This window comes from Calonectris borealis, chromosome 16, assembly GCF_964195595.1.
Source record: "Calonectris borealis chromosome 16, bCalBor7.hap1.2, whole genome shotgun sequence".
Taxonomy (NCBI): domain Eukaryota; kingdom Metazoa; phylum Chordata; class Aves; order Procellariiformes; family Procellariidae; genus Calonectris; species Calonectris borealis.
In genome coordinates, this window is record NC_134327.1 from 4389873 (window position 1) to 4416902 (window position 27030).

General features: G+C 41.3%; 1 protein-coding gene across 3 annotated transcripts in view; it reads left to right on the forward strand.

The window, feature by feature from the left end:
- Nucleotides 1-27030, forward strand: part of ABAT (4-aminobutyrate aminotransferase) — a 68120-nt gene that overhangs the window by 24186 nt on the left and 16904 nt on the right. The window contains exons 3-7 of one of the 3 annotated variants that reach the window (XM_075164919.1): nucleotides 6709-6837; nucleotides 18213-18310; nucleotides 19139-19168; nucleotides 19910-20027; nucleotides 26961-27010. In XM_075164919.1, coding sequence (XP_075021020.1) covers nucleotides 6768-6837; nucleotides 18213-18310; nucleotides 19139-19168; nucleotides 19910-20027; nucleotides 26961-27010 — 366 coding nt within the window. In that variant the 5' untranslated portion in view covers nucleotides 6709-6767. Of the gene's footprint in view, nucleotides 1-6708; nucleotides 6838-13587; nucleotides 13733-18212; nucleotides 18311-19138; nucleotides 19169-19909; nucleotides 20028-26960; nucleotides 27011-27030 lie in introns of those variants that run through there. The other 2 variants (XM_075164920.1, XM_075164921.1) reach the window with 2 other exon arrangements.

Genomic DNA, 27030 nt, shown 5'->3' on the forward strand with positions numbered 1-27030 from the left:
GTTATTAGAGGAATAAACAGCAAAAGCAACTGTCAGCTTGTGAAGCCTTTTCTGGCAAAATCCATTTTGGTGGTAGATACACATTTCCATTTGCAGATAGCTGTCGCGTGTTTTGTTGTCAGTGTTGCTCAGTGGGAAGTGCCTTGATGAGCTGCGCTCCCCAAGGACAAACTCGCCGTTCGTTGGCGAGAGTCACTCTTTGCGCTGACTTTTTTGGCTGCTGCCTGTGAAATTGCGCCAGGTAAGTGTTGATCTTCAGAGTGCTCAGAGGTCTCTTTTCTGATGTGTGGGTTGTCCCGTAGACCCAGCAGACCAGACCTCTTCCGCAGAGTGTCTCAGTCGCTGTAGTGATCCTGATACGTGGCCTTGGTGTTGTGGGGTGCTTGTAACCATCTTTGCTTCTGAAGTACAAGGCTGTGGCCTTTGATTGACCAAGTTGGGTGAGGAGCAGCTTGTTTCTCTTTTCTGTGCTGTCTCATGAAGATGGTGCTAGGTACTATTCTTCCTGAAGTTGAGGATTTCAGGTCTGTTTTGTGGTGGGTTTATATAGATGCTGGATGGAAAATCTAATGCTGGTCTTATATAAACACTAGATGTAAATTTTCTTGCAACTATACCTCTTAACAGGACTTTCCTATTGCCGTGGTGATTTAAGATAGCCTTAGTCTAGCTATCACTAGAATTTCTTGGTGTTACTCTAACAAACTTCTCTTGCAAATGCTGTTGTAGGCTAATTCAAATTTTTTTCAGAACTATACCTTTGAAAAAAAACTTGCTGAAGTAAAAGGACCTGTTGTATTTCATTGTGTGCACTCAGGCTTTCATAACTGCATAGTCTATATTGAACTCTTAACTCTGCTTCAGGGACCAAGTGAATTGCAGTTAAATATATCAACATGCTGGCAGGCTGCTTTATTTATTTACTTGGTTGTTTACTACATTTAAGTGGCTAAAGCAATAAGTCAGGATTTCTAATGTCACCCTGTGCTCTGTCAATAACAACTGGTTAAGTCATTCAGTTTTTTCCTGCTTTGATCTATTGGATGTGGACATTCCCCGTCTCCCCAAGGGAGCGTGGGGCAGTGCTTAATGATTGCAGTGCATTTTCAAACAGCAAGTGCTGTATACATTGTATGTTTTTATGTAGATACCACAATGCCATTAGGTTGCCCCATTCTTCCTCAAATGCAGACTAAGGAAGGACATGATTATGTTTAATGGGTGACAGACTCGACTGTTTTCCACCTCACCCATACTTACATTTCTTTGTGAAATTGCAGGGATATTCCAGGCTCTGGGATCTCCTTGAGCTGTTTTTAGAAGTAAACCACTTGAGCTGCATCACCTAAGTCATGAAAGATGCCTGTTTATGCAAAACAGGAGACTTGCCCACCTTTAAAAATCCAAGGCTGTTTGATATTATTTTTTTAAGACAGGGCCCTTCAACTCTGTTTTGTGGGCCCCAGACACAGAACACTATCTGCCAGAAGTTGGTGAAAACAATAAAAAGTTAGTAACAAGGGATTTTCAGGAGTTTATGGGGTGCAGAATGTAGGACTAGTTAAGATTTTTTTCTTCTAACTTGTCACGCCGTTGCAGACTAAGAGATGACAGGGCTTGGGCAGCATGAATGGGGCTGGAAAGGTTGTCCCTGTTCAGCTCAGAAGCTGCAGTCCCATCCAGCTCTGGTTTTGGCAGCCTTTCTATCTTTTCCCTCTTTCAGAACTGCTTATCTCATCCCTGACTGACCATACGGTAGTCACTGCTTATGTGACGGGGTCTGTGACTCCCTCTTCTTAGTGCCCATGTTCTGGCCCCATTATCCAGACTCTTTCCAGCTTACCTCTGATATATTCCAGTCTGATTCTCTTCCAAAAAAGCTGTGTGAAGAGCCCTGATGTGCAGGTGTGGGAGCATTGTGGAGGTTAGAAAAGGAGAAGAAAGAGCTCATGGAAGATAAACAACACAAAAAACTGGACTAGTAATGCTTTATCACGTTGTGGGTCTTTGTAACAGTAGTTGGACTCACTATCGTGTGAAGCCAAGGAAATTAACTTCTAATTCCAAAGGAAAATCAGCTTTGCAGTGTTTTTCCGCTTTTAGCACAGCTACGTGAGTACTGCCAGGCTTTTCAACGTTGTTCTTTTGTTTTAGTCACAGGAACCATGGCTGACTTGGCCTCTCAATTTGCAGTTTCTCCCACTGTTAAAAAACAGATGCAGAAAATGCAGTGTCAAAGCATGCTGAGCTGTGAACTGAAGAGCCTTCTCACTGCTTTGAGAAACACCCTTCTTACAAACCATCGACACCAGCTCACCTCCAGGATGCCAGGGCAGGCTGGGGTGTGGAAAGGGTGGCTTTGCTTTCGGGCGTGATGCTGGTGCTGCCTGTGGGCTCCCGACGGAGAGGGAAAGCGTCCACCACAGGCGGGGTGGCAGAGCTTCAGGACCTTGGGCTGCTGCCCCTGTGCCCGCCAGCAGACCCTGCGCAGCGCACAAAACAAATAAGCCTTGCGCTGTTTTCACATTGAGATGGATCCAAGCGGACAGGAGTAAAAGATAGTTTGAGATATTTTAAATTTCACAACAATTAGCACGTAGCACGACGATACCCTTGCTGCTGTGTGTCATAGAAAAGTCAAGCGAATAAAAACAGCGAAGGAGGAATTAATTTGCCTTTATCTCCCTGCTCCCCTGCCCCCCAAATACATATGGTGAAGACTTGTGGAGTAATTGCAGTGTGCAGCTTGTGCTGCTGTTTCTAAACCACTTAATTGTTCTGGTTAAATGGGTTTGGAGCCGCTGAGGGACAGATTAATGTGCCCCCATGAATTTAAAACAGGCTTCTGTGTCTTTGGCATGAGTTGCAAGAAAGAGATGCAAATCTGCAGTGCTGACTTCTCATCCATGTCTTGCAGTGTCTCTGTTTCACCTCTTACATTTGCATCTATCCCGAGGATGCTTTCAGAGGCAGGTTTTTGCAAGCTCCAGTCTGAAACGCGGACGTCATGCTGCATTATCTTCTCTGCTAGCAAGCGAGAATGTTATACGCACTCCTAGTTTGTATATTTTCGCTCTTGTATCTGGATCAAGCCCCCCTGAATTTTGAGGTCCCTCTCTAATTTTTTTTATTTTTCCAGGGGTTCCCCCTAAGAAACATAGTCTTGTTAGCTCCCAGAAACAATGCGTCTTTATATGTTCGTAATAGGCTGCTGCTACTGCTGCTGGATGACTGTTGTCGTTCCTAGTAACTAATTTTGCCTGTCAGAAATAATCACTCAGTACAGAATTTTAAGAGCTGCTGTTGAAAAAAATACATCCAATTTCACATTTAAAAAATCCACGTACCCTTGTGTTTCATGTGCTCAATAAACTGTACTGAGCTTCCTGCTTGAAAATAATTTTTCTTACTAAAAGAATGTGACTGTGATTTAAACTGTATTGGTCAATGTACGTGTTTACATAATGCAAAATTACATGCAAAAATATATGCAAATATAGCTGTTTTGTACAGTTATCTGTAACGATGGCTTTTGCCAGCTCAGACAGTTGCCATTAGAGGAAAAATATTTAGAGAAGACTTTTATGAATCTTTTCCTGGAAGAGCCTCACTTCTTTGAGGTCTAAGGTAGCTAGCATTTAATCACAAATCTAATCCAAACATTGTCCTTCACAACCCCTTAACAGTCTGATATCTGAAATTGGTGGATGTATTTTGCCTAGATTTTAAAGAATCTGAAACTACACAGTTGCTCCGAAGCAGCAGTGGTGATGGAGCGTGGCTTTGCTGCGGTTTCGACATGTGCACGAGAACCGCTTTCTGCTGGCTTGCAAACTGCGCTGCGGCTGCTTGCAGTGCTAGAACAAGCTAGGCCTGTGAGAATTGATCAAGAGATGGATTATGGAGGCAAAATTCAATTGGTTATGATGATAACCAAATAACATGTGCTTAGACAAATATACAATCACATCAGCTGATCTCCTGTGAGAATTTGTGTGCGTAATGGGGAAGGAAAAGAAGTTGATTTTTGTTATACTCAAATGTGATATTACATGATTTATTCTGACTCTGGACTAGAAAATGGTAAAACTTTTTATATAACAACTGTCAAGGAAAATTAGGGCTAAGCTGCTTTATTTTTAAACCTCTTGCAATAATTTTTTGCAGTATTTCAGAAAGCCAATACCATTTCCAAATATATTTTTGAGCCTTTTATGAATATTCTATTTTAACCATTGAAGGACTTAAGATAAACAGTAAATACAAGTAAAAGATAAAATAACGTTCTGGAAGCAAAGATGTAGGAGTGGTTCACCTAGGGAAGGAAGAGTAGGTACCACTGCAGGAGAACCTGGACACTGGTGGGTACGACCATGTAGCGTGACTTGAAGGTATGTTTGATTTGTATGTGAAGAGGCATCTCATCATTGTGGGGAAGGTAGATTAGTCAGTTTATAGCAAAACGCCCACGGGAGATGACTGAAGGGGACTAGAACGACGAAGCGAGCCTCGGTGCGTTGTTTTAGCCTTCTGTCATAGGTACGCTTGCACTGCTCCATTTGTTAGTTCCTGCAAAGCTATGTTCACGGTAGCTTTTAACAGGCTACTGCAGACTTTTAAAAAGAAATACTTTGCAGAGCAAACTTAAGGAGGGAATTGTAGATTGCAGAAGTGCAGACCAGGTAAATAGCAGAGGACATCAGTCAAGGTGGTTAATCATTGTGAGAGGTGCTGGGCTGATTCACCCTTTAACAGCTTTTTTTTCCACAGTGGTAGTCTCACTGACTTGGACTTGCATTTGTTTTTTCCTAGAGGATGGTCATGAGGTATGGAATTGATGGTATTGGGATATTTCTTTACGTGTTGATTTTGCAGAAGTTAGCACAACTGAAGAAAGAAGCTGAGAGTGAAAAATTTATGAATTAATTAAATTAATCTTTTCTTACAAGTGAAGTTACTCTTCTGAAAAAAATTAACTAGTTCCCTCTACACTTCTGACCCAAAACCTTACGAAGCTAATCTAGCTTTTTCCAGTGTGCGCACGGATGTTATGCAAGTGTTTGCTCACCTTGGCAGATTTCAAAATACCTTGAATTTTAAATTGAACTCAGAGCAAACTAAGTGAAACCAAGTGCTATGTCGATTATCTGGGAAGGCACAGGGAATTTTCTTTGTATCTGAGTATTAATAGGTTCGTGAATTAATAAATCTCTGTAGGCAACGAGTTTTTTGTTTTCTTTTGCCAATTGTGAAAAAGCTCAAGCATGAAGGAAAGCAAATGGTATCATGGCTACAGACAATACAGAAATTAAATTTCTGATATATTAGTGTTGGGTAAGAGATACTTCTTATCATGGTAGCAATAGATCAACTGCTTCCCTGCATCTAGTCATCAACATCTGTTTGCATATTTTATTGATGGCACAGAAGTGGTGTAAGCAGTAAGTTATGATCTTTTTCTGCTGGAAGATCAGCTTCATTCTCAGAGTGTGTTTGTTAAATAGAGTTCTTCCCAGGAGGTTTACGGGTAATGGTGACATTTCATTTGGACTGCCAGCCTCAGTCCGTTGCTACTAGATGGTCTACAGCCACTGGGCGTGGAGGGACGTCCAGTGAGGTGAAAAATGCCAGCTTGGTCTCTGTACAGGCAAAAAAGGCCTCTAGTGTCCTACATAGAACACAGGGTACCACACTTCTAAGTGTAAAGTTTGAATTTAACCTGTATCTTGGATAATAATTCAATGACTTGTTTTATCTATTTATGACTTCCAGCCAGGCTTTCTGCACAGGTGATCCAGAGTGAAAAAGGAGTCATATTATCATTCGTGCTACTTGACTTTATAAGGTCATTTATATTTAACTAGCTGAGGTAGAATCACAGAACGGTTGAGGTTGGAAGGGACCTCTGGAGGTCATCTGGTCCAACCCCCTACTTAAGCAGCGTCACCTAAAGCGGGCTGCTCAGGACCATGTCCAGTTGGGTTTTGAATATCTCTAAGCATGGTGACTCCACACCCTCTCTGGGTGACCTGTCCAGGGTTTTTCTATGTTTAGATGGAGCTTACTATATTTCAGTTTGTGCCCGTTGCCTCTTACTCAGTCACTGGGCACCACTGGCTCCTTCTTTACTCCCTCCCATCAGGTATTTATTACACATTGATGGGACGCAACCTGAGCCTTCTTCAGGCTCAACAATCCCAGCTCTCACAGTCTCTCTTCACAGAGGTGTGATTAATTGGTAGAAACTTTTTTTGCAGGAGATTGATTTTCTTTTATTTCCTTGTCAGCTTGTCCTGCTGGTTTTTTGTATTAGATGAGATTTTTCTCATAAACTCAGGTCGAATCAAAATAACAGATTGGGTGGAGAGACTGACTGGAAGCAATTTTTTAAAAGTTCAATGTAGTCCACATACATAGAGAAAGTAGAGAAAAAGAGCAAGGGAAAATAGATAATAATCTTTACCCCCTGGCCCTGCTAAAGCTGGGAGATACAGATTTAGCCTAGAATTCATTTGCCTCAACAAGACCTAACATCAGGCCTGGGTCTCAATCCTGAGACTGCTCTGGACATCAGCAGTAATCCATCAAAGCGTGCTTTCAGTTTCTTTGGATTGGAATTAGTGAAAGGGGAAATGGAAATGAATGGCACAGTAATAGGGGCTGCATCCATAGGGACATGAAAAAAGTGTTTGCTTTTCTTTTTTTCAGAACGTCAGCCAGAAAGAAATCTCTCAAGATTGAGTCTTTTTGAGTAAAGAAAAGATAAAATGGCGTCAATGTTGCTTAGTCGACAGCTGACCTGTGGCCTGCAGCAAAACTCCAGGCTGCTTGTATTTGGTAAGTGGTTTTTTTATGTTTTCCTGGTTTGTATTTGATAAGTGTTCACTTTATGCTGGTGGAGAAAATTCCAGTGTGAACATTGCTGGGGGTTTGTCTGGTGGTGTTGAATCTTTCAAAACTTGAAGAATACGATGTTCTGCATCTTAGATAATGATGCAGTTGTAGTCCCAAAGTGGTCCACAAAGGTGCTGTGGCTTTTTTGTTGTGGTGTTGTTTTTTTTTTTTTTATTCTGCAAACAAAAACTCATTCAGCTAATAATTTGCACTGTGAACACGCTAGCTGAAACGAAGCTCTTCAGCCCTTGGAACTCCGCTCTTACAGAGCTACTTTCTGATGCTACGTGGTGCAGAGATGAAACTACCATCCATCCAAATTAGCCTTGTTTTGTCTTTGTGCTATGTGGCGTGACCCTGCCCATCTTCCCTTGTGGGGAGGTTTTGTGTGACTGACGTGAAGAGGTGGCCCTCACTGGGGTTGTGTGTTTCTGCCTGTAGTTAGCTCTAGTGAAATAAAAACGTACCACAGAGCATCAAGCTACTTTCTCCTAAGTGCATAATGACAAGTTCTTGCTTGGCCCCGGCTTGTAATTTAGCATGTGTATGTGTATATTAAGTCTGCAATCTCTGTGAAATAGATATAAAAACTAAATTTCTGTTGGCTTTGTTGGAAAAAGCAGTGTAGAATGTAAGATCTAGCATCCATTTCATGTGCTCTTATACTGAATACAGTATGGCTGAATGGCTGTTTCTGTGACTGAGTAAATATTAATGTTTCTTCTCTCCTCCAGCCCTTCTTCTGCGGTGCCACTGTGCTCCTTCTGCCACTGCCAGGCAAACACAGAACCCTTCCATTTGCTCAGAAACTTAAACACGATTGATTTCCTTTTAAATAATACACTTTGGGGAGCAACTGACCTTCGGTTAAAGAACACAAAGTCTGGTCTTGTAACTATTGGAAAAGTATTAGGTCAGTGTTTCAATACAGGATGCGCTTCTATTTATGGGAGTGACGCACTGATTATCTGCGCTGTGCAAGAGCAGTGATCGTTCGTCGATAGCGGACAATGGAAAGTGCTTGCAGCAACTAGGCCTTCGTTAGTTGTCCGTCCTTTGAGCTAATCTGTCATCTCCGTATCACTTAACGCTCCCTGTCCCTCCCAGTGTCTTGCACACTTCTATGCTGCTTCCCAACCGCACAGACAAATATATTGCAGTTGTGCAAGGTACTTGAGGTCACTGGAGGGCAGATGGGCTAACTCGCTCTTCCTTCCTCACCATTGCAATGAGGGGGTGTAGATCTTCAATAAGAAAGGAGGGCAACTCCAGGCTCCGTTAATCCATCCTTGCTTTCAGGAAACTTTTAAGTGTGAAAGCCTGCTAAAATATTGAAAAAATAGAGGGCCTTGGCTGCAGGTTGTATAACAGACCTGTGGCCTTTGGGACTGAATGCTTTGTGTGTGTGTCCAGAGATTAGAATAGATGGAGCAAGAGGAGAACCCCTCACCAGAAGGAACTGTATCCTGGCAGTTTTTTAGCCTGCAACATTCCCGGCTGACAGAATAGTCAGGAGGCTCTGACGCTTATAGCAAAAACCGGAGCTTCAGGCCATTTTCCAAAGTCTCTGCTGGCTTTTAGGGAAATGCTGAGGGCCACGTCCAGGAGCTCTCTGCTCCGGAGTGCTCTCCTCTACGTTCTTTTTGAGCACTCAAGTTCAGAGCTTTACAAACTAAATAAGAGACTTGTACATTACTCCCACAAAAATCCTGCAGTGCAATTTGGTCTGCTAATTTTTTTTCTGTGGATACTGAAATGACAGGGTTTGCAAAGGGGGGATGGAGGTGGAGAGGAGGAGAGAATAGATTGCCTCTTGGTAGAAGTCTCTACGTCTGTGGGCTGTCATGTTTCAGTTGTGTGTGTGCATTAAGCGCAATAATCCTGTTCAGCTTGAATCTATGATAAATTTATTTACAGAAAGAGATTTTTTCATCCTTGGTTACCTCTGATTTTTAAAGCAAACGTGGGAGTCAGCATTGTTCTGACCCTGGGCATGAAATAAACTGGTTACTGACAAAAAAGGGGCATGTGAAAAGGAAGGGTGTTTGAAAGTTTGCATTCACTGCAGCAAAGAATTACATGCACATTCGCTGTTGTAAAATATGTGGGAACAAAGATAACTAAGCTTTATATTAATCAAAATATTTTTAGAAACCTTTTCTCTAGTTGTTTAATTCTAATTAAGATGGATTTCAAGCCCTCAATCTTTTAAGGAACATGGGACAAGAGGTAAGCATCTGGTTGGAGAATCTTTTTTATTTAACCATTGCTTGTAGTGTTTCTCATTACTAACACAGTGCTAGCCCATGGCAAGCTAACTAGACAGGGAAAATGAAGATGATCAAAATTTAAGTTGATCAAAATGCAAAAGCTAAGCAAAACATGTGAAAGTAATATGTAACTTAAATCTTTTCAAAAAATGTGAAGCCTGTAAGGATTTGGAGTCCTTACGCCTTCCTTAAAAATAAGCCTTAATCAGGTATGTTTTTATTTTCCTTATGTATTCAATCTACTTGATAGTTTAGCCTCGAAGATAAAGTTCACTAGAATTTGAAGGATGGCAGAAGAACAACAATAGACTGAGTAGCTAGCCTAATCTTTTTTTACAGAGACTTCTGCATAGTGCTGTCAGTACGGTAACAGCCAGGCGAATCCAGGAGAGGCGGATGATGTTGGAGAAATGACGACATACCTCCACGTTACGTCTTAACCTGAATTGAGTTCTATTGCTACTGTCAGCCCATGTGCTGCGAGGTGATCACAACTGATAGTCTGAATGTAAATACTTATTCCACTTTGTGCCAGCTCTGGTTTTATCGGCTGTGCCACTGTAGTAGGAAAGCTGTTCCTTTTCCATGCTTTGGAGACAGATGAAGATGCAGTCCGTTGTTAGCTGGTAGGGTAGTACCATAATTACAAGGACAGTCTGGGACTCCAGAGATCTAGGTTCGGTTTCCTACTGATTTACCCCAAGGGGTTGCATTCATCTTTGAATCTTGAACTGGGAAGCATGCCAAAAGGTCAGTCTTCTGCCTTAAAGTTAACATCAGTTTGCATTAATGCATGCCTGTGCCCTTCTAGGATGCTGACCTGTTCTTAAAGGTCCCCAGCAGTGCAGCTGCTGCAGCCTCGGCAGGCAATCTGCTGTATTGCTGAACTGACTTTACCTTTAAAACTTTTTTCTCATATTTAACCTAAGTTTCAAAACAGGAAGAAAATCAAATCCTTACTATTTGTTCTGCCCTCAAAGGACCTGGAAGCTGGAACGTTTATTTTTTCTTTGCAGCAGCCTTTTACGTATTTGAAATCTATTACCTCCCTGAAGACCCATACTTTTTTCTCAACTGGGCTAAATACTGTTTCAGTCTCTCCTTGTAGGTCCAGTTTTATTCCTTCAGATTCTCTGCACTTTTATTGCAGTGCCCTAAATGGACTAACTCTGGTGGAGGCTGTACCTCACCTATCTCAGTCTGTTTCCTATCTCTCTGCAGAGGATAGTAATGTTTTATCTCACAGGTGTGCTGCAGTAAAGTCTGAGAGATGTTCATAACTTGTTCCCATCACAGTTACCGGAAAGAGGTTGGAAAGCCATGAGAAAGATTTACTCTCAGTCCTACTTTTCTCTCCAGTATTAATCCTTGCTGAGACTTTTTACTTTTTTGTTCAGTTTGTACATTAGGAGCTTCCCTAGGAAATCAGAGAGAACAACCTGGATATGTGGGATGTGTGGGAGAAGCAAGGATCAGTTCCCTTCACTGGATTGTAGAGAACACAGACTTGAGGTCAGCTTCAGCTGGCCATTGATGACTCTGGAGGGCAACCTCTCCCACTGGACTGAAGAAGCTTTACTTTTCTGTCTGATCAAAAGTTCTCACAAAAAGCTGAGATATAAAAATGTTCATATGAAAATCTGTTGGTGGAAGGAGGCTCTGCTGCAAGGCTAAGTTTGGACTTCACTTCTCAGTTCCTTGAGTTAATGTAAGGCCTTTGATGTTCCTATCTAATTTTCTTGTTCTTCCTGTGCCACAAAGCGTGGCTGTGGCAGTGCTGGCTGTGTTTTCCCACCTGGGCGTTCCTTGTGGCTGTCCATCTGTAGAGGTGTCCTGAAGAGCTCTCATAGCTGTTACTCTCGCCTGTGCTGCAAACGAGGAAGGATGTTATGACTGATTCAGATCACAAGATCTACAAGAAGACAGCAGTTGGATGCTCCTGTAACTGCTGAAGAGTTGATTTGGGACTATGCTGTGATGGGGAGGGGGAACTGTTCTTACTCTTTCTTATGGGAGCTTCCACTTCTGTACGGCCTGTTTGGTATTGGATTTTTTCTTCGTCTTTGGAGAATCCTGTTCCAATAAGATCTCCAGTGTGTATGTGGGTGTACTGAAACACAGACAATCTCATGTGGAACAGCGTCTGATCTTACAGCGTAAGCACTCTGTGAATAGCAATCTCAGTTTTCACAATATTATGCAATAGCGATGTTCGTTTTCCAAACATCTCTAGCTAGCCTGGCCTTTTGCCATTCCGTTTCAAGCAGATTAGTAACAGATTCTACTTGCAACACCTAAAACAGGACTTGGAGGAAATCACAGTCCTCCTACTTTTGGCTGTCAGGGCCTCCACGCTCTAAAAATTCCGCCTGGAAGGTGGTTTGATAGACACCGGGGAGTGGAAGTTAGAGGCGTGCATGGGAGATTGCCTTTCTGCACTTGCACAGGGCAGCAGTGCAGTGACACATGTAACGTGCCTCCTTGGGGACTGGGGAGCTTTCCCTTTACACTCTTCCACAGCAAAACACTTGCATTTGAGAGATCTGGTATGCCAGCATTTATTTTCACCTATCTGTTTTTTCCTTGGGGTAGTTCTCCTGTTAATTACACTGATGTAATTTCAGTGCCTCCACTGGAGTTTCTCCCAGATACTATCCAGTTGTTGTACACTCAGGAACTGTGATTATGTGAGTGTTACTTGTGGTCGAACATATCAGAGGTTTAAGCGCTTTCTTTCTAGGCCTGTGTTGAACCTAGCTCTTGTTAGCAGAGATCACTACTTAGCACAGAGACCTGCTAACAGTAGTGCTCTTTGTGACTACATCACAAAATGTTAGAAGGATGTACTTATATTAATTATGTTGCTATAGCAATGTGGTACTTTGTTAAAAATTGCTGAGTGAGGTACCTGGTGAGTGATGAGGGCAGCATAGAAAAGAGAAGTTTGAAAATGAGCTTTTCTGTCTGCTAGCAAATGATGACATCCTGTTAGATGACAAGGAAGGATGTGATAATTTGCTGATGTTACTCAAGTGTTTAGAAAGACAATGTGTTGCACAGAGCTTTGAGAACTCTGCAAAAAGCAAGAAAAGTAGAATTTAACTTATTGTACCCACTCTCTTTAAATGGGTTGGGTAGAAAATTCTCTGCAAATTGTTCAGCGAATGTGCTCTCTGATAATTAGGTTCATTAATAGTACATACGTTTGTTTTTTGACTTTTGCCATCATGTGAAGAGGGAAAAGAGGGTGCTGTTCTCAGTCCTATTAGCTAAATGTAATTTAAGAGCTTTCCTAATGCTTTTTCAGAGATGGACACTCTGCTGTAGCCCATTACATCTACACACTTTTAAGATGAGAGCCGAGATCATGTTATTTGGTCCTGTTCTTAAGTTAAGCTAACATAACACAAGAAACCCTTTTTCTATGGCAGTTTGATCATAGACCTCAACAGAAAGTCAGTGGAGTGACTTGGTCCGTTGGCTCAAGAGCGTAACTTTAATTAAACATCTAGGTACTGATTTACATACAAGTTATAGTGTAATATGAATTTAAGAATATTAACGTAAAATTTTTTTTTTTTTTTTTAAATCTGTGAGGATGTTTAGGCCAATAATATATTTTTGTGAAGCTTTCACCTTTTATTTTGAAGAAATTTTAAAATAAAAAAGCCATACAGCCATCAGGCTGTCTGTGAGGAGGAATTAGAGCAGTACAGGTACATCAGTATCAACAGTGACAGGTTATCATGTGCATATGCTGTCGGTCCCATCAGTGACAAAATCATAATAAACACACACTGTGGAGATTTGTTGGAGAGTTTCAGCTCTCCCATTTGGGGAAATAGGGGTCTCACTTGACCTTTGTGGCATTTTCTGTATTCTAGATCTTTTATTACAAAGGTAATGCTGTTAGTTCACTGAAGGACCAGCCACCAGGGATTCTTAATACTTGAAAATACCTTACTTGGACGTAGTAAGAATCTCAGTTTTTATCTGCCCCATCTCTGCTGTCTTTTGGAGAGGCAAGTGCAGTGTTCAAAACCAAGACCTGACGTGCAAACGTCTAAACTCATCAGCATCAAATTGGAGTAACCTGAGTTACAGGGTGACTTGATATTAAAAAGTTGAACAGGAATAATTTGTGCGAAGTTGTAAAGTACATTCAGTACCTTCAAGACAGAAATGCCAGCTGAGCAGAGCACGCTGAGTTTGCTAGGGGATGAAACACTACAGTGAGTGATCTGATTTACTTGCATTTACTTGCATCGTTAGGAGAATGCAATACTGATACTTGGTGTGGGGGGAAGCAAGAGAGAGAGAGCATGACCTCTGGGCTGAAATCCTCCTCATGGCAAAACAAAGCGGGTATTGATGCGGCTGTCCGTCACACAGTATCCAAGTGCTTGGAAAAGCCTTTGCAGGAGAGCGAGCCGCCTCCCGGAGCCGTGCTCTGTGTGCAGGGCCTCAGGCGCCTGGAAGCAAGAGGCAGAACCCGTGCCCTGCGGTTATTCGGGACCCGGAGGGCAGAGTCTTGCGCAGTATCCAGAGCGAGGGGTGCCAAAAAGCTGGTGAGTCTTCATGCAGGGGGTGGCCAGACCGTCTTTCACCACGGATCTGATGTCCGTGCCTTTTGAGAGTGGCCTGAGCTCCAAGTTTTGCCTGTGCAATAAGGGCAGCCTGTGAGACTGCAATGAAACGGCCGTCTGAAGGGGAGCAGTGCTGTGGCAATACCTCTCTGTCCGTTAAACTGCAGCGTTAAGCTGAGTAAAAACTGCTGTGCTTCCTTTCATTTCATTTTCACGAGCATTTGGACAGGTCCCTGAGCGCTGATGTCGCATTAGTCTTCGCAGTCTTCAGCCGTGTGGCAGTAAGACTTTGTTTTCTTGCTGTTAAGATGCTCTTAGATGAGGAGAGCTCTTTACGTGTGAGTGCAGTGACTTGCACAACCTGCGTGTGCCAGTACAAGTCACGCAGAGACTGAGCTCTTTGCAGGAGCCGGCTATTTAGATTATCATTAAAATTTCTCATCAGAGTCCCAATTTACTTGAATAAGAATAGGGGAAGAAAAAAAAGAGTTAAAAGAGGGAAAGCAGGGGAACCATGTTTTTGTGTTCTTAAAATTTGTGTTGTTTTGTTTATTTTTAAGTAACCCTGTGAACAAGTATGTATATCTGATGAGTAGTGAGTGAAGTGGGCTATTTGCAATAAATCTGTTGACCTTGCTAGAAATTGTGTGAGTTTGTGCCAATCATTTATGTTATACTCTCAAAGGGAGAAGAGCCTCATTAAAAAATAAAAAGTTTAAGGATTAACTCCACTTTGGTTTTAGCTTTTGCTATCAAAGGCTTTGTTAGTATGTTGAGGTTTTCGGTTTTTGAGGGTTTTGTTCTAGCCTGTATTCTTCACCCTCTACCTAAGGGGAAGAAAAAAAAAGTACTTTTCAAAATCCATTGATCTGGTAACACAGGCCATTTTCATTTTATTCATGGCAAGCTGTTCCTTCAAATTCAAACCATAGCGTTTGCCTGAGCCAGGAGGTGAAACGACTCTTTGGCAAGTATAAGGACCAATGAATCAGTGTAGCTGCCATTATACTGGTGTTAATAAAATGAGATACTCTGTGGGCTCCTGAAAACAAAGATATGAAATTAAATTTGTATCAGTGAATCAGCCTAGAAATCACTTGCTTGTAGAGCCTGATGACGTGTAGCATGCTTTAGGAGATAACAAGCAAATGAAGGGAAACCTGTCAACTTGTGTTGCTCATTTTTTAGATGGCTCTGGTTCGCTGACTTACTGATAATGATTGTGGTTTGGATAAACTGCTCCTGAAGCTTGTTTAAAAATGTTTAAAAATGTTTAAAAAAATAATGTCTCACAAGTTGACCAACATTACTAATGTGATAAAAATGATCTTTAAAGCAACTCTTCTTCTGGGAAGACCTGTATGTTTTAGTTTCACTTGACCAATCTTTGCTGTATATGAAAATATGTCTATTGATAGACACGAGCTGTGCCAGCGTGAATTAGTGCAGCACTGCATGGCTAAGTACTGTTTGTTTTTAATCGCTCATATGTGCCCTTAGCAAATATCTGGTTCAACATACCTATGCAAAAGAGGCTGTGGCATAAACAGTAGCAAAAAGACGATGATGATCTACGAAGCAGGCTGACCAGTTTTGGTCTTTCTTCGTTACACAGCCTGGCTGATGGAAGCAACCTCCTCTTGACTAGGTGTTTACCACCTAACACCTGACTTGATGTTAAACAAGTTAGGACAACAGTAAAATATTCTCCAAATGAATTCCCTGTTGTACAGCTCTGTAAATATGTGTGTTTTCGTAGGGGAGACTGTGCCCTTTGCAATATCCACAACAGAACTTTCTTAGAGAAGTAATTAAATTTGTGTTTGATTTAGAATCCTCATCTGTTACAATATTTCAGAGATTGTCCTTTAGGGAAGTGGAAGAGGGAAACGTTATCCACACCTCACAGGTGATGGCCAGGAAATCTTTGACTGTTGGTCTCTGTTTCAGAGCCTGGTGGTCAGGCATCTTGCATGTTTGCAGGAGTGGCTTAGTTGTCAACAGAAGAGGAACTCTTTAGTCACTGTCCAACAAGTGCATTTTGATGAGAACTCAGTTAAAAAGGCTACGGAAGGCAGTGTGCCTGCATGAGCTGCTGCTCGGGATGGGAGGACCCTGGGAGCTGGACGGAGGGGACGCGGCAGCGCAGGGTCTCTGGCGGCAGAGCTCCAGGCAGGGCTGGGGGGGAGGAGGACCCTGCGTGCGGGTTGCAGTTCACCTGTCTTAAATTCGCAGCTGTATCAAACGATTCCAAGTATGCTGCTGGGTTTCCATCTCTTTCCTGTTACTGTCCTGTGTATTCTGTGCCTCTCTTGGTGCTTTCCCCCTTTTCATACCAAGTAGCACCCAGAGCCTGGGGGGAGGGAGGGAAGAGGACACAGGAGAAGGAGAAATGTTTGTCACTGGTTTGCTGCGATCTCCACTGGGGAAAGAGCAGGGTGCACAAAAGGGTTAGTTTCGTCTCTTTTCCCCTTTTAGACCTCATAGCATGTCTACTAAATCTGCAGCTTTATTGGCTATGAATTGTGTAGCTTTTGATCTTTTATATGCAGTAGCTTTTTTTTTTCCAGTGGAGCAGTTGTCATGCAGTCCCCAATTTACATGAACGCTAAACAGAATGACACAAAGATGAAGTGGCGTTGCTGTAACGAAACCTATTAATAGCTTTGCGGAGAGGCACTGACGCATCTCAGATGTAACACTTGGAATTAAAGCTGAAGAGAATAATTGGCTTTGCAGACTAAGGTTTCTCAAAATGAATAGTGAATTTAAGTGCTCAGTTAGAGGTGGTTTCAAAGGGCTGTGATTTTTCAGATGAAGTTTCTCAAAATCAGGCTTGCCCAAGACATCTCAACTTGGGCTGACGCAAACTGAGGCAAACGTCTCTAACCAATGTTGGAAATGTTGGCCAAATGGCTGTATTCAAAACACTACCGAGCAGTATCGTAGTATACCTTCTATTTTCCTTGATAAATATGTGTTTTATTTGACAACTCTCGTTTCCAAACAAAAGCCGTTTGTAGCACGTTTCTGAAGCGAAGCTCTGGCAGTGAGGGGTGGCTGTGGGTGGAAGCGCAGGGGGGTGGGTGCTGCCTGGGGTGCCCGGTGGCACTGCTGCACCCCCGTGCTTTCTGCGTGCGTGGGTGCTGGCCTGCCTCCCGCGCGTCTCCCTTTCCGGAGCTCGGGCGGGCTGGGGTGCGTTGTGTCGAGTAACGCGGGGCAGTGCTGCCCTGGCGCGATGCTGGGGAGGGGTAGTTTCGAACTTGCTGCTGCGCTGCTCCGAACCCAGGCGGGAGCTGGGATCCTGGCTTCCAGTGGTGAGCGAGGCACTATGAACTGCACCTCGGCTTTCCACTGATGAGAAGGGGAGCTAAGGATATTCATTTTGGGTTTTCCAAATTGCACCAACTTAAAATGCCTATCACAGACTGAAACAAGTTATGCGCTCACCTTTTGGATGTTGATCTGGTACAAGTGTGATACCCCTAAGTTAAGCTTATTAAGATTAATTTGTTGATGATAGCATGCTGGTTAAAGGCTTGCAGGTGCTTCATGATAAAAACATAATTGTTAAGAACATTAGTTTAGTTCAAGCCTTAGCCACAGTGTACAGAGCAAGCTCGTGTTGGTCACCTTGGTAGAGCTCTTGAGTCTGTACTTCCTTTGTTGCAAATGGACAATTCCCATTTTATCCTGTAATCCCCTTAATGGAATATATACATATTTGGAACTCTCTGTCGTATCAACTATGCCTAAACCCTGTATTTTGAAACAGTTACCTCAGAAATGGGAGCAGAGCCTGTTACTGGTGAAGCACAGAAGATTTTTGCCTTTTGGTTTCATTAAGATGTCAAGTTTATTATGATTCCTCAATTACACACACGGATAAAGAGCAACAAGGTCAGAGGCAGGATCAGAGGAAAGACTGTCACTATTTTTGACCCAGATTTCAGAGTTGCAGTGCAAGATGCTAGATTCCTGTGAAATTTTGAATTTATTTTAAACACAGCCTCTTACCTTTGAGACACAAATCTTTCCCAAACAGTGTTCTTTGAGCTATTGCAGAAAACAGCACAATGTTTTTTACCTGTGGACTTCATCAGGCTTTTCAGTTATTACTGATAGCGAACGCAACCAGCTCTGCATAGGAGTGGGGAATTCACAGCAAAGGACAGACTCAACTACAGAGATGGACACAGATGTGCCCTTAGTCCTCCTGTCCTTTACAGTAGAATTTGCCTCTGTTTCTCTAGGGTTGCCTTGTCATTTCATTTTAATTTTTTTTTAAAGCCACCTCCCTAGTATTAGTTTTATTTTAACACTGGTCAAAGATGAGATACTTAGTTCACTTCAGACAGTACAATGTAATTGGTCTCATCTGTCAGGTAAGGTATGGATATTTATTCTGAGAGGAGAGCACAGAAAATATGGTCTGTACTCAGGTTTTCATTATTTCTTGCAGGACACAGATATATCAGTCAAGCTGCGGCTAAAATTGACGTGGATTTTGATTATGATGGACCTCTAATGAAGACAGAAGTTCCTGGACCACGCTCTAGAGTAAGTTCCCTAAGTATAATGGCTTGTATTTTTTTTTTCTTTAGCTGTGTTTAACTTGCTAGAAAACAAATTCCATTCCAAACTTTAAATCTGATATGAATAAACATCATTTCACAACAGTCTAGGCCCACTTTTATCAAGATGCTGAGAATGAAAAGCTCATAAATTAAATGCCCCTCTCTGAGAAAGAGATCTGAATCTCAACTGCCAGCTTCCCGTATGAAGTAATTGAAAGCAAAAGAGCATCAGTTTGATGAAACATCTCATCAGGCTTGGTTACTTGTGCTCCTGCTGAAACAGAAACTTAGTTGGCTTTTTATGATGTGAAATAACGCTTTGGTTTTGGAATGAAACACGAGTTTCAATTTGCCGGACATTATTTTAGTCTGGCAGAGTCAGTATTTGTGTGTGTGGTGATTTTTTTTTTTTTTTTTAAAAAAAAAAAGGAGCGGTCTTTCTAGAACCAACGTGCCAGTATCCCTTCTGTGTGTCTCTGGCCTCTCTTATTTTCTGATTTCTCTCTTGTTTTCTCAGCTCAGTTGATCAATATAGAAGAGTATATAGAAGAGGTAGCTTTCCCTTTTTGGAGATTTACAATTAAACTGTGTAGGCAGCCCATGTAACTGTGCATGCCACAATTAGTAGTTTTGACTGTCATATTTGCAAGATGCACTATGAAAGTTCATGTGGCAAGTAGAGTTGCCCTGTAAGCACATAGGACTGAAAGTTTTGCATCTGATTTATGTAATCATAAAAAAGAAACATACATTCTTCTTCAGTATTTGGTAATTACATACCTGAGACTCTTTGATGATTGTTTTTCTACAGGAATTAATGAAGCAGCTGAATGGAATTCAGGTAATTTGTCAAGTTTTCTGAGTTTGGGGAGTGTTAATACTGTGATTTCAGAACTTGTTTTAAAATCTGGTTCTGTGTGTTTAATTCCATACCAAAAAAAAGATGAAACGCTGACTCTGGGTTTGCGTGCTGAGTATATTATGTATGGTATATATGTGCATTTGAATAAAATCTTTTTTACTATATTTTGAATACTGCGGAATTGTTTTGCTAGGATCAGTGATTTTTTTTTTTAAACACCATATGTACTTTTTGAATTGTTATGAAGTGGCCGGTGAAAACATAGGTATATTTGAGCTTACAAGCATGTCAACCTACGTACACATTGCCTACCCAAGAAGAGCAGTTCCTCAAAGTCTGTGCTTCATTTCTATAGAAAAAGTGCATACTTGCCCTTTTAACAGTCCCTCTTTATAAAAATAGCTCTACTGTTAATTCCCATGAATGAATATAATCATAGAATCATAGAATAGTCTGGGTTGGAAGGGACCTTTAGAGCTCATCTAGTCCAACCCCCCTGCCATGGACAGGGATGTCTTCAACCAGATCAGGTTGCTCAGAGCCCCGTCCAACCTGACCTGGAATGTTCCCAGGGATGGGGCATCGACCACCTCTCTGGGCAATGTGTCTTTGTATCTTATCATTAGATACTTTTATCAGCTTTTGCTGTATAACCATTAGTTGCACCTTCCTACACACTGCTACTTTTTAATGTATTAATTACTTGTTTTTTTCCTTAAGAATGCAGAAGCTGTACACTTTTTTTGCAATTACGAAGAGAGCCGAGGGAACTATCTAGTAGATGTAGATGGCAATCGCATGCTGGATCTCTACTCTCAGATTTCATCTATCCCAATAGGTAGGAGACAGTTGTACCAAAACTTTTTGCTTTGTCCTCAAGCTGTCGTTTTATATCTCAGCCACTACCAGAGAAGTTGGTTGATTAACTAAAAAAACCAAAGCTGACATAATGTATGCCTTGTATGCGATCAGGGTACATCTCACTGCTGTGTATTATGTAGTGGTGTTTTTGAATAGCTGAAAAAACTACAAATTCAATATTTACTTGAAGCACATAGTGGTACCTGGAAGAAGCTCTAGTATTAATCTTAATTTGAATATACAAGTTCCACAATTTGTTTGCTTGGATTTGTGTACTTTGTGATTCTGTGACAGTATATTACTGTTTTAAACATTAACAAACATAACTTAAACATATTAACATTAAATTATGTGCTTTAGTTAACATTTCTATCTCAAAAGAACTGAAAAAAGGAGTTGGCCATGTGGACTTCAGTGGGATGAAACAAGACCAAACACTGAACTGTGGTGCTGAGCGAAAGCAAAGGTGGCAGGTCAATTGGGCTGAAGGACCAAACGATGGACTGTCAAGGGCTTGGGAAAGTCAGTTGATTTTTTTTGTGAAGCATTTCAAGAAGGAAAAGAAGCAAGGCAGGGATGTAGGCCCCAACTGTAAGGAATATAGGTTTCAGTAGGTGTTCAGTTAGTTTGTTCCTCGTCCATGGTTCCTCTCAGTTGCTTAAAAATACATTTCTGCAGAAGCAAAAAGAGCAGAAGTGCTGGGGTAATTAAAAAGGTAGATGTTGTGCTATGTACAGAAACAGTGAAGACTCAAAATCATCCCTACAGGCCTCTTTTATTGGGAAACAGAATTTAGTGATGTTCAGGTTGTTACCAAATTTTTGGCATCTAAGACTTTGTGAATGCAATGGGTTTTCAGTTATCCCAATCTTCTTTGCAGACAGTTGATATTTCTACTCTCGTGTAGCACCTCAATAAATGTGTAATTATTGCAGAACTCTTCAATGTTTGTAGCTTATTTTCATCAACACAAGTTCTAGATATTTTTTATCTTTTAGAGGCTGCACTGAGATGACTTTGTCACCGCTAATGTGGAAATAGGGGTGAGACAAAGAAGAACAATGCTTGTATGCCAATGCCCATCTAACTTAAATGGGATTGGATTTTATGTTTCTGGGAAAGGAAGTGCATTTAGCGTTCAAGACTTCCCATTCTTCACAGAAGAAATGCTGATTTGGAGAAACTAGTGTGTGATCACGTATTCGAAAGTCAGTGCATACTCCAAAAGAATGAAATTAAGGTTGTACAGACAGTGCAGACTTTCTGACCTTCTTGTGCTTGATGGTGCAAGAATATCTCTTTTAATACAGTTTTTGTGTATAAAATATTTAAGTATTAGAGGGGAAATATTTTCTTAATGGGCAGAAATTCTTAAAAAATATGCTCAGCTATTTAACAGCTGAACGACTTCAGTGTTTATGCATCCAAAATGCCATATAGCTTTTTCTGACCTTTTTTAGCATAATGATAAGCTAAAGGAGCTGATGGCTAAGCTTGTGGGGTTTTTTCCCCATTTTTCTCCTGTTGTCTAAATGACAGTTAACATATACTGCAGTTGTTTGTTAACAGGATCTGTGTTATGGCCAGAATCAGAGTAAGACACCGACTCTTGGACAGCCACCTCTGTTTCATTTGGCCTTTCTCATTTCTTCTCTAGCTCCTGTTGACTGCCACCCTTGTGCCAAAGGTTTGCTATTCTTTCATAGGTTCTGTGACAGCATCTCCTGTTGGGGTTTGGACATATTTGTGTCACCTTTCTGGGAACTCCTCCACCATTATTTTGGCTCTGGTAGCAACCATGAAATGATTTATTTCTGTTGTATCTTTCTAATGATGGAAAACACGTGTAAAAGGAGGTTGACTGAATGGATGCCAGCCACAAATATGAACTGTAGCCAACTCTTCCTAACAGTCTTGTTTGGCAAAAGGAATAAGATTTCATGATCTATTCATTCAAACCAAGAGGTGAAGCTGCTTGATACATTTGCTCTAACATCCTATCACATATTAAGGCATGGGGCAGTGGTGAGTTTCAGGGTTTGAAAGGAGTGGAAAAGGAAGTAAACAAAGTTCATGTCTTTGGAATAATTTTCCAGGCTATTTAGCTAGTTGAGTGAATTTATTTTTCTTAAACCCTGTGATTTAAAATAGGATTTTGACAGTTCTCTTTTAGCTCAATTCCTTCTCTCCCAATGATAGCTAAACTTCTATCAAAGCAAATATTCAAGAAATAAAATGCAATCTGGAGTGGGAAAGCTACTTGAAACACATTCTGGATGCTGACAGGTAGAAAGGGAAATTCTCAGGAATGCAATATGCAGTCGTCTTGTCAGCTGCTGCTGATAATATAATGTAACTTAAAAGTGAATTAAGCATTGGAGAAAAGATGCTTTATGCTAGATGTTGAGAGACTTGCAACCTCTGCTTACAGCATAAGTGCAGCATAGGCAGCAAAATTGCAATTCCTGCTAACATTTGCTTCAGCTGTGAATCAGAGAGGGGCTGAATTTCTACTGTCTGCATACATTCATTCCCAGACAGCTCTTCCCAAGCCATGGAAATGAGTGTGCAGCTCTTAGCTTATAATGCTGAATTCGGTGGGAGTGAATTTCAAAAGCATATGAATATATTGCCTGCAAGATAGTTAACATAACCCTAAACATTTAAGTTGAACCTGCAATCAATTCCAGTTGGTCTAAGAGATCACTTAGTTTCTTGGAACCATCTGTAATAATGTCTGATTTGGTTAAAATTGTCTAAAAAACCTGATTGTTCATATCTGTGGCACTATTAGATGTGCTCATAATGTCATATGTGACCATAACTGAACTGAGATCTATTAACTCTCTTGAGATACCTATATACTAGTTATGGGATATAATAGCAGGGGCTTCTGCAGTTTACTTTCTCCGGTTGATTGAAACTCTGGTGGCATAAATATAAGACTCCAGTACCTATAACTGATCCTCAGCTAAGCCATGTGTTCCTCCTTCATGAGTGGCAATACATTCTTGAGGATAAGCTGGATTTTTTTTGTCCTAGAGGACATGTTCCTCAGTCACAAAGGAGCTGTAGTACAGTGCTTCATACAGCTTCTCAGATAAATCGAAATCTAACTGAACACAGAGCATTAATTTATTTTTTTTAAGTTGTACTGAATGACAAGACTGACTATCTGAAGCTGCAGAGGTTGCTAATAATGTCCCTCTTGGTGGGAGAGTTAGGTTCTAGACTGGGATGCCAAAACAAGATCTCAAGGTGCTTGCTAGTCATCTGTGCTTATCTCTCTGCAAGTAAATCCAATAAAACCTTTTATGAATCTGTCAGGACTCCCCAAGATTTAATAATGATCTGCTACACTAGAATATATTTATCAGCAGTGGTTGAGAGGTAATAAGTGCCTGTGTGGAGAGATAAGAATTAAAGTATAAAAAACCTCTAGGTGAAGATGTTCTGGGCTGCTTCTTGCTGAAAAACAAAAATTAAACCAGTTTTTTACCACATGGTTTTTGGGAAGGTGTAGCACAACATACTCCTTTAAACCTGTATCTAATCTGTCTAATAGACTTAGAAACCCCATGGAGCCAAATGCAAGAGGGGATTCTATCGATGTGTTTGCTAGCAAACATCCTGGAATAGCAGGAGGAACAATCTGTTTTTCAGTGCTGGGAAGGTCTGTTTTTGTTTGGGGAGATGCAGAGAGGTGTAATTTGGTATTATTGGCAGCAGCCTGCTGCTCAGTTCGAATGGATTCTTTCGGCTTTCTCCATCTCATTATTTTAGCAGCCTCCAGTTTTTCTCCTTTTGCAGACAGGCACATTCATAAGCCTGGAGGACATGTACTCTCCTGTCGCATTGATCCAGACACACAGCAAGAGTGATGAAGCCCGTGCCCTTCTCTGAAGAGCCAGCTCTGTCACTTCGACGGGGGTGTGTTTGAGGGTGGATTCGTAAAGCTACAAACCCTTGCATCGGTCATGGCAATGAAACGAGTTACTGTCCGTTTGCCGTCTCAGCCTAGAGCTTTTTGATTTTGTCTACCACAGTTATTTAACCATTTAGTTCTTCCTGGTGTTCGTTTTATGACTGTGAACCCACGTACCAGTTCAGCCTCTTTCTACACGCAGACCTACTCTTTCAGAAAGAGTCGGGCTTTAAGGATTCTTTCTTATTTCACTGGGGCCTGTTTGAGGATGCACCAGCGGAATAGGGAGTGTTGGGAGGAAGACCGGGCCACTCGGCCCGAAGAGAAGAGAGTGGGAGAGACATCTTGTGTGGGTGGGAAGGGATAAGTTATGGGTAACAGAAGCCTTGAATTTGTGATACATAGGAGAAGATGCAAAGATCTGTGTGTTCTTCATGCATCTTAACACCAGCAACAGAATTACACGTTTTTACAACCAATACCATAGTTAATGGTTAAACTTCCTAAGCGATGGTAGCTATTTACAAAAAACTTCTGTAAGGTTTAGTTTGGAGACGTCCAAAACATTATATATACTCTCAAAGGTGCTCTCAGCAGTAGCCACAGCTACAGCTCTCAGTGACACAGTTGAAAGCTGTGTCATTCCCTCTAGCCTAACAACAATTCTTCCCATGACAGCAGATGCAATGCAGATTTAGTTGTCTGTCTCCCAAATAACCTCTTGTATTATCGTCATAATAATTTTAACAGATTCTTTGCAGCATGACATGCAGTTAAAACAATCTGGATATTTCCTTGTTTTGAACTAAAATATTCAAAATGGAATTTATAACTGATTTGTTAACACAGTAGCCTAATGCTCCATTGCTCAGACAGGATAATCAGGGCTATTGTCATTCAACTAGAATGAGGATTTCAGAGGCATGATAAGCTTTTGTAATAAAATTAGAGCGGTCTAACTTCTTGAGCAGTAGGGAAGATGAGGTTTCCAACTGTTTCTACAAGGGAATATAAAAGATGATATTAAACTTTGGCTTCGGCGTTTCATACATCAGAAATCAGGCTTAAAATGAAATTTTCTGGACTCCTTTGGTGAAGATTTTTTTTTTTTACATCAGATACGGTGGTTTACCTGTAAGCAAGGAAGTTATCCCATAGAACATCAGTGGATATAAATTAAGCACCTTTATTATGTTAAACCTGAAGCATCCTTAGTATCTTGATATTTCTGGGTAAAAAAGACAAATTGTTGCATCTTTTTCCAACTAAAAGTTTGTCAAAGTAAGGAAAATGGGAAGGAAAAAAAAAACTGGTCATGAGAGAAAGTAAAAAGTGCAGAATCTCCTTCTTTAATACGAGATAGCAATTTATCAAACGGGTTTTTTATGGTGATGCACAGCTGAGGTATGTAAATCTATGACTGAGAAGGAAAGATTTCCAGACAGATGTCTTGGAATAACTAATGGGTTGTGGCGGGTTTGAGATTTGGGTGCTTCTTAGTCCACGAGTTTGAAGTGTATGGCTGTCTGCGTAGAGAGCCCCTTCCTTCTGGTAGGATCGTTAATGATCACGCATGAACATCTGCAGTATGTAGGGGTAGAATATGCATCTTCATGCGTGCAAATGAATGTGAGTGCGTATGTATAAGCGAAAGCCTAGATCATGTGGAGGCCAGTACCTGCACGTCTCGAAACAAGTTTGGCAGCGTCTTGCAGAGAGAGAGAGTTTAGATAGCACTGTAGAGGATAGCGGCAATGAATGCCATCCAACTGTGACAGATGTCAAGGATCGCTGTCAAGCCATTGGCAAAATTCTGCTGGAGTCCCAGGGCTCATCCCTGCTGGGTCTGCCATACCATGTGCTCATCGCATGCGTCAGCGATGAAAAACCACTCTGAGAACAGCACTGCTGTGCTAGTCAGGTTACCCTGCACCATCCGGCTGTATCTGCTGAGGTACAAAAAGCCCTTGCTGATATTTTGTTAGTACATTATAATGCACTGAAATTACAATTGATAAATGAGCTTTCTTTGGGAAATCTTTGGGAAATCGGTAAATACGTGGATTTTTGCTTGTCTATTTCTTATGGTCAGCTGCCAAAGACTGGGCAACTGCATGGAAGAAAAGCATAAAGGGGGGAATATATGTTTCTAAGTTGATTTTACAATGAGGAAAAATCCAATCAGTTAAAAAGCACGGGGGAAAAAAGCTGTTACTGTGCTAGGAATAATCAGTCTGATACTCAAGGAGGGTAAAAATTGCTATGAGACTGGAAGTGTAGCCCCAGCTACTGAAAATGGACACAGCTGCATGGGGAGCTTCCCTCTGTGGTCCAGACTGCCAGAAGCCGTTTCTCAAATGCGTGTTGGGTGGTGCGTGCCCAGCGAGAGCCACGCAAGTCAAGCAGCTCAGGGTTACGGTGGGGGAGGACGGTAAGCAGCCTGCTTCATGCAGGAGAAACTGGAGATGCGTCTATACCACAGCTAAATGGTGACTAACAGAAACAACGGCTTGTGGGCTGCATCGGCAGTGATTTCTGCTCTTAATTGAGGGAGAGGTTCACACCTTGTACTGCAGAGAAACCGAATATACGTGGGAAACCTAGAAAGGAGAGCGAGCAAGCATTTAATAATGTTGGTCCTGCCGTACTTGGTAGAAACTATGATGTTTCAATCAGGCCTTATCATCAAAAGATCCATGTCGTGTTCATTTATTTTTGTGTTCAATTTTTAACTTTCAGTACTAAAATATGTTTTGCTATTCCCTGACACAAAATTTGTACCAAAGTTCCAGATAATATATTTTGTAAAAGAAGAGAGGTTTGTCCTACTCTGAAGGAAGTTCTGTTATTAATAGTTAAAACATACACAAGTTACACAGAAACAGTTAAGCATTAAGTTAAGGTAATTCTCTAGGTTATGCTTTGCATTGGTTTATTGAAACCAGATAGAAATAACTGTTTTCTTTCTTTGTTCTTTTTAATTAGGTTATAGCCATCCCTCTCTGATAAAGCTTTTACAGCAGCCACAGAACTTGGTAAGTGAATTAAAACATTA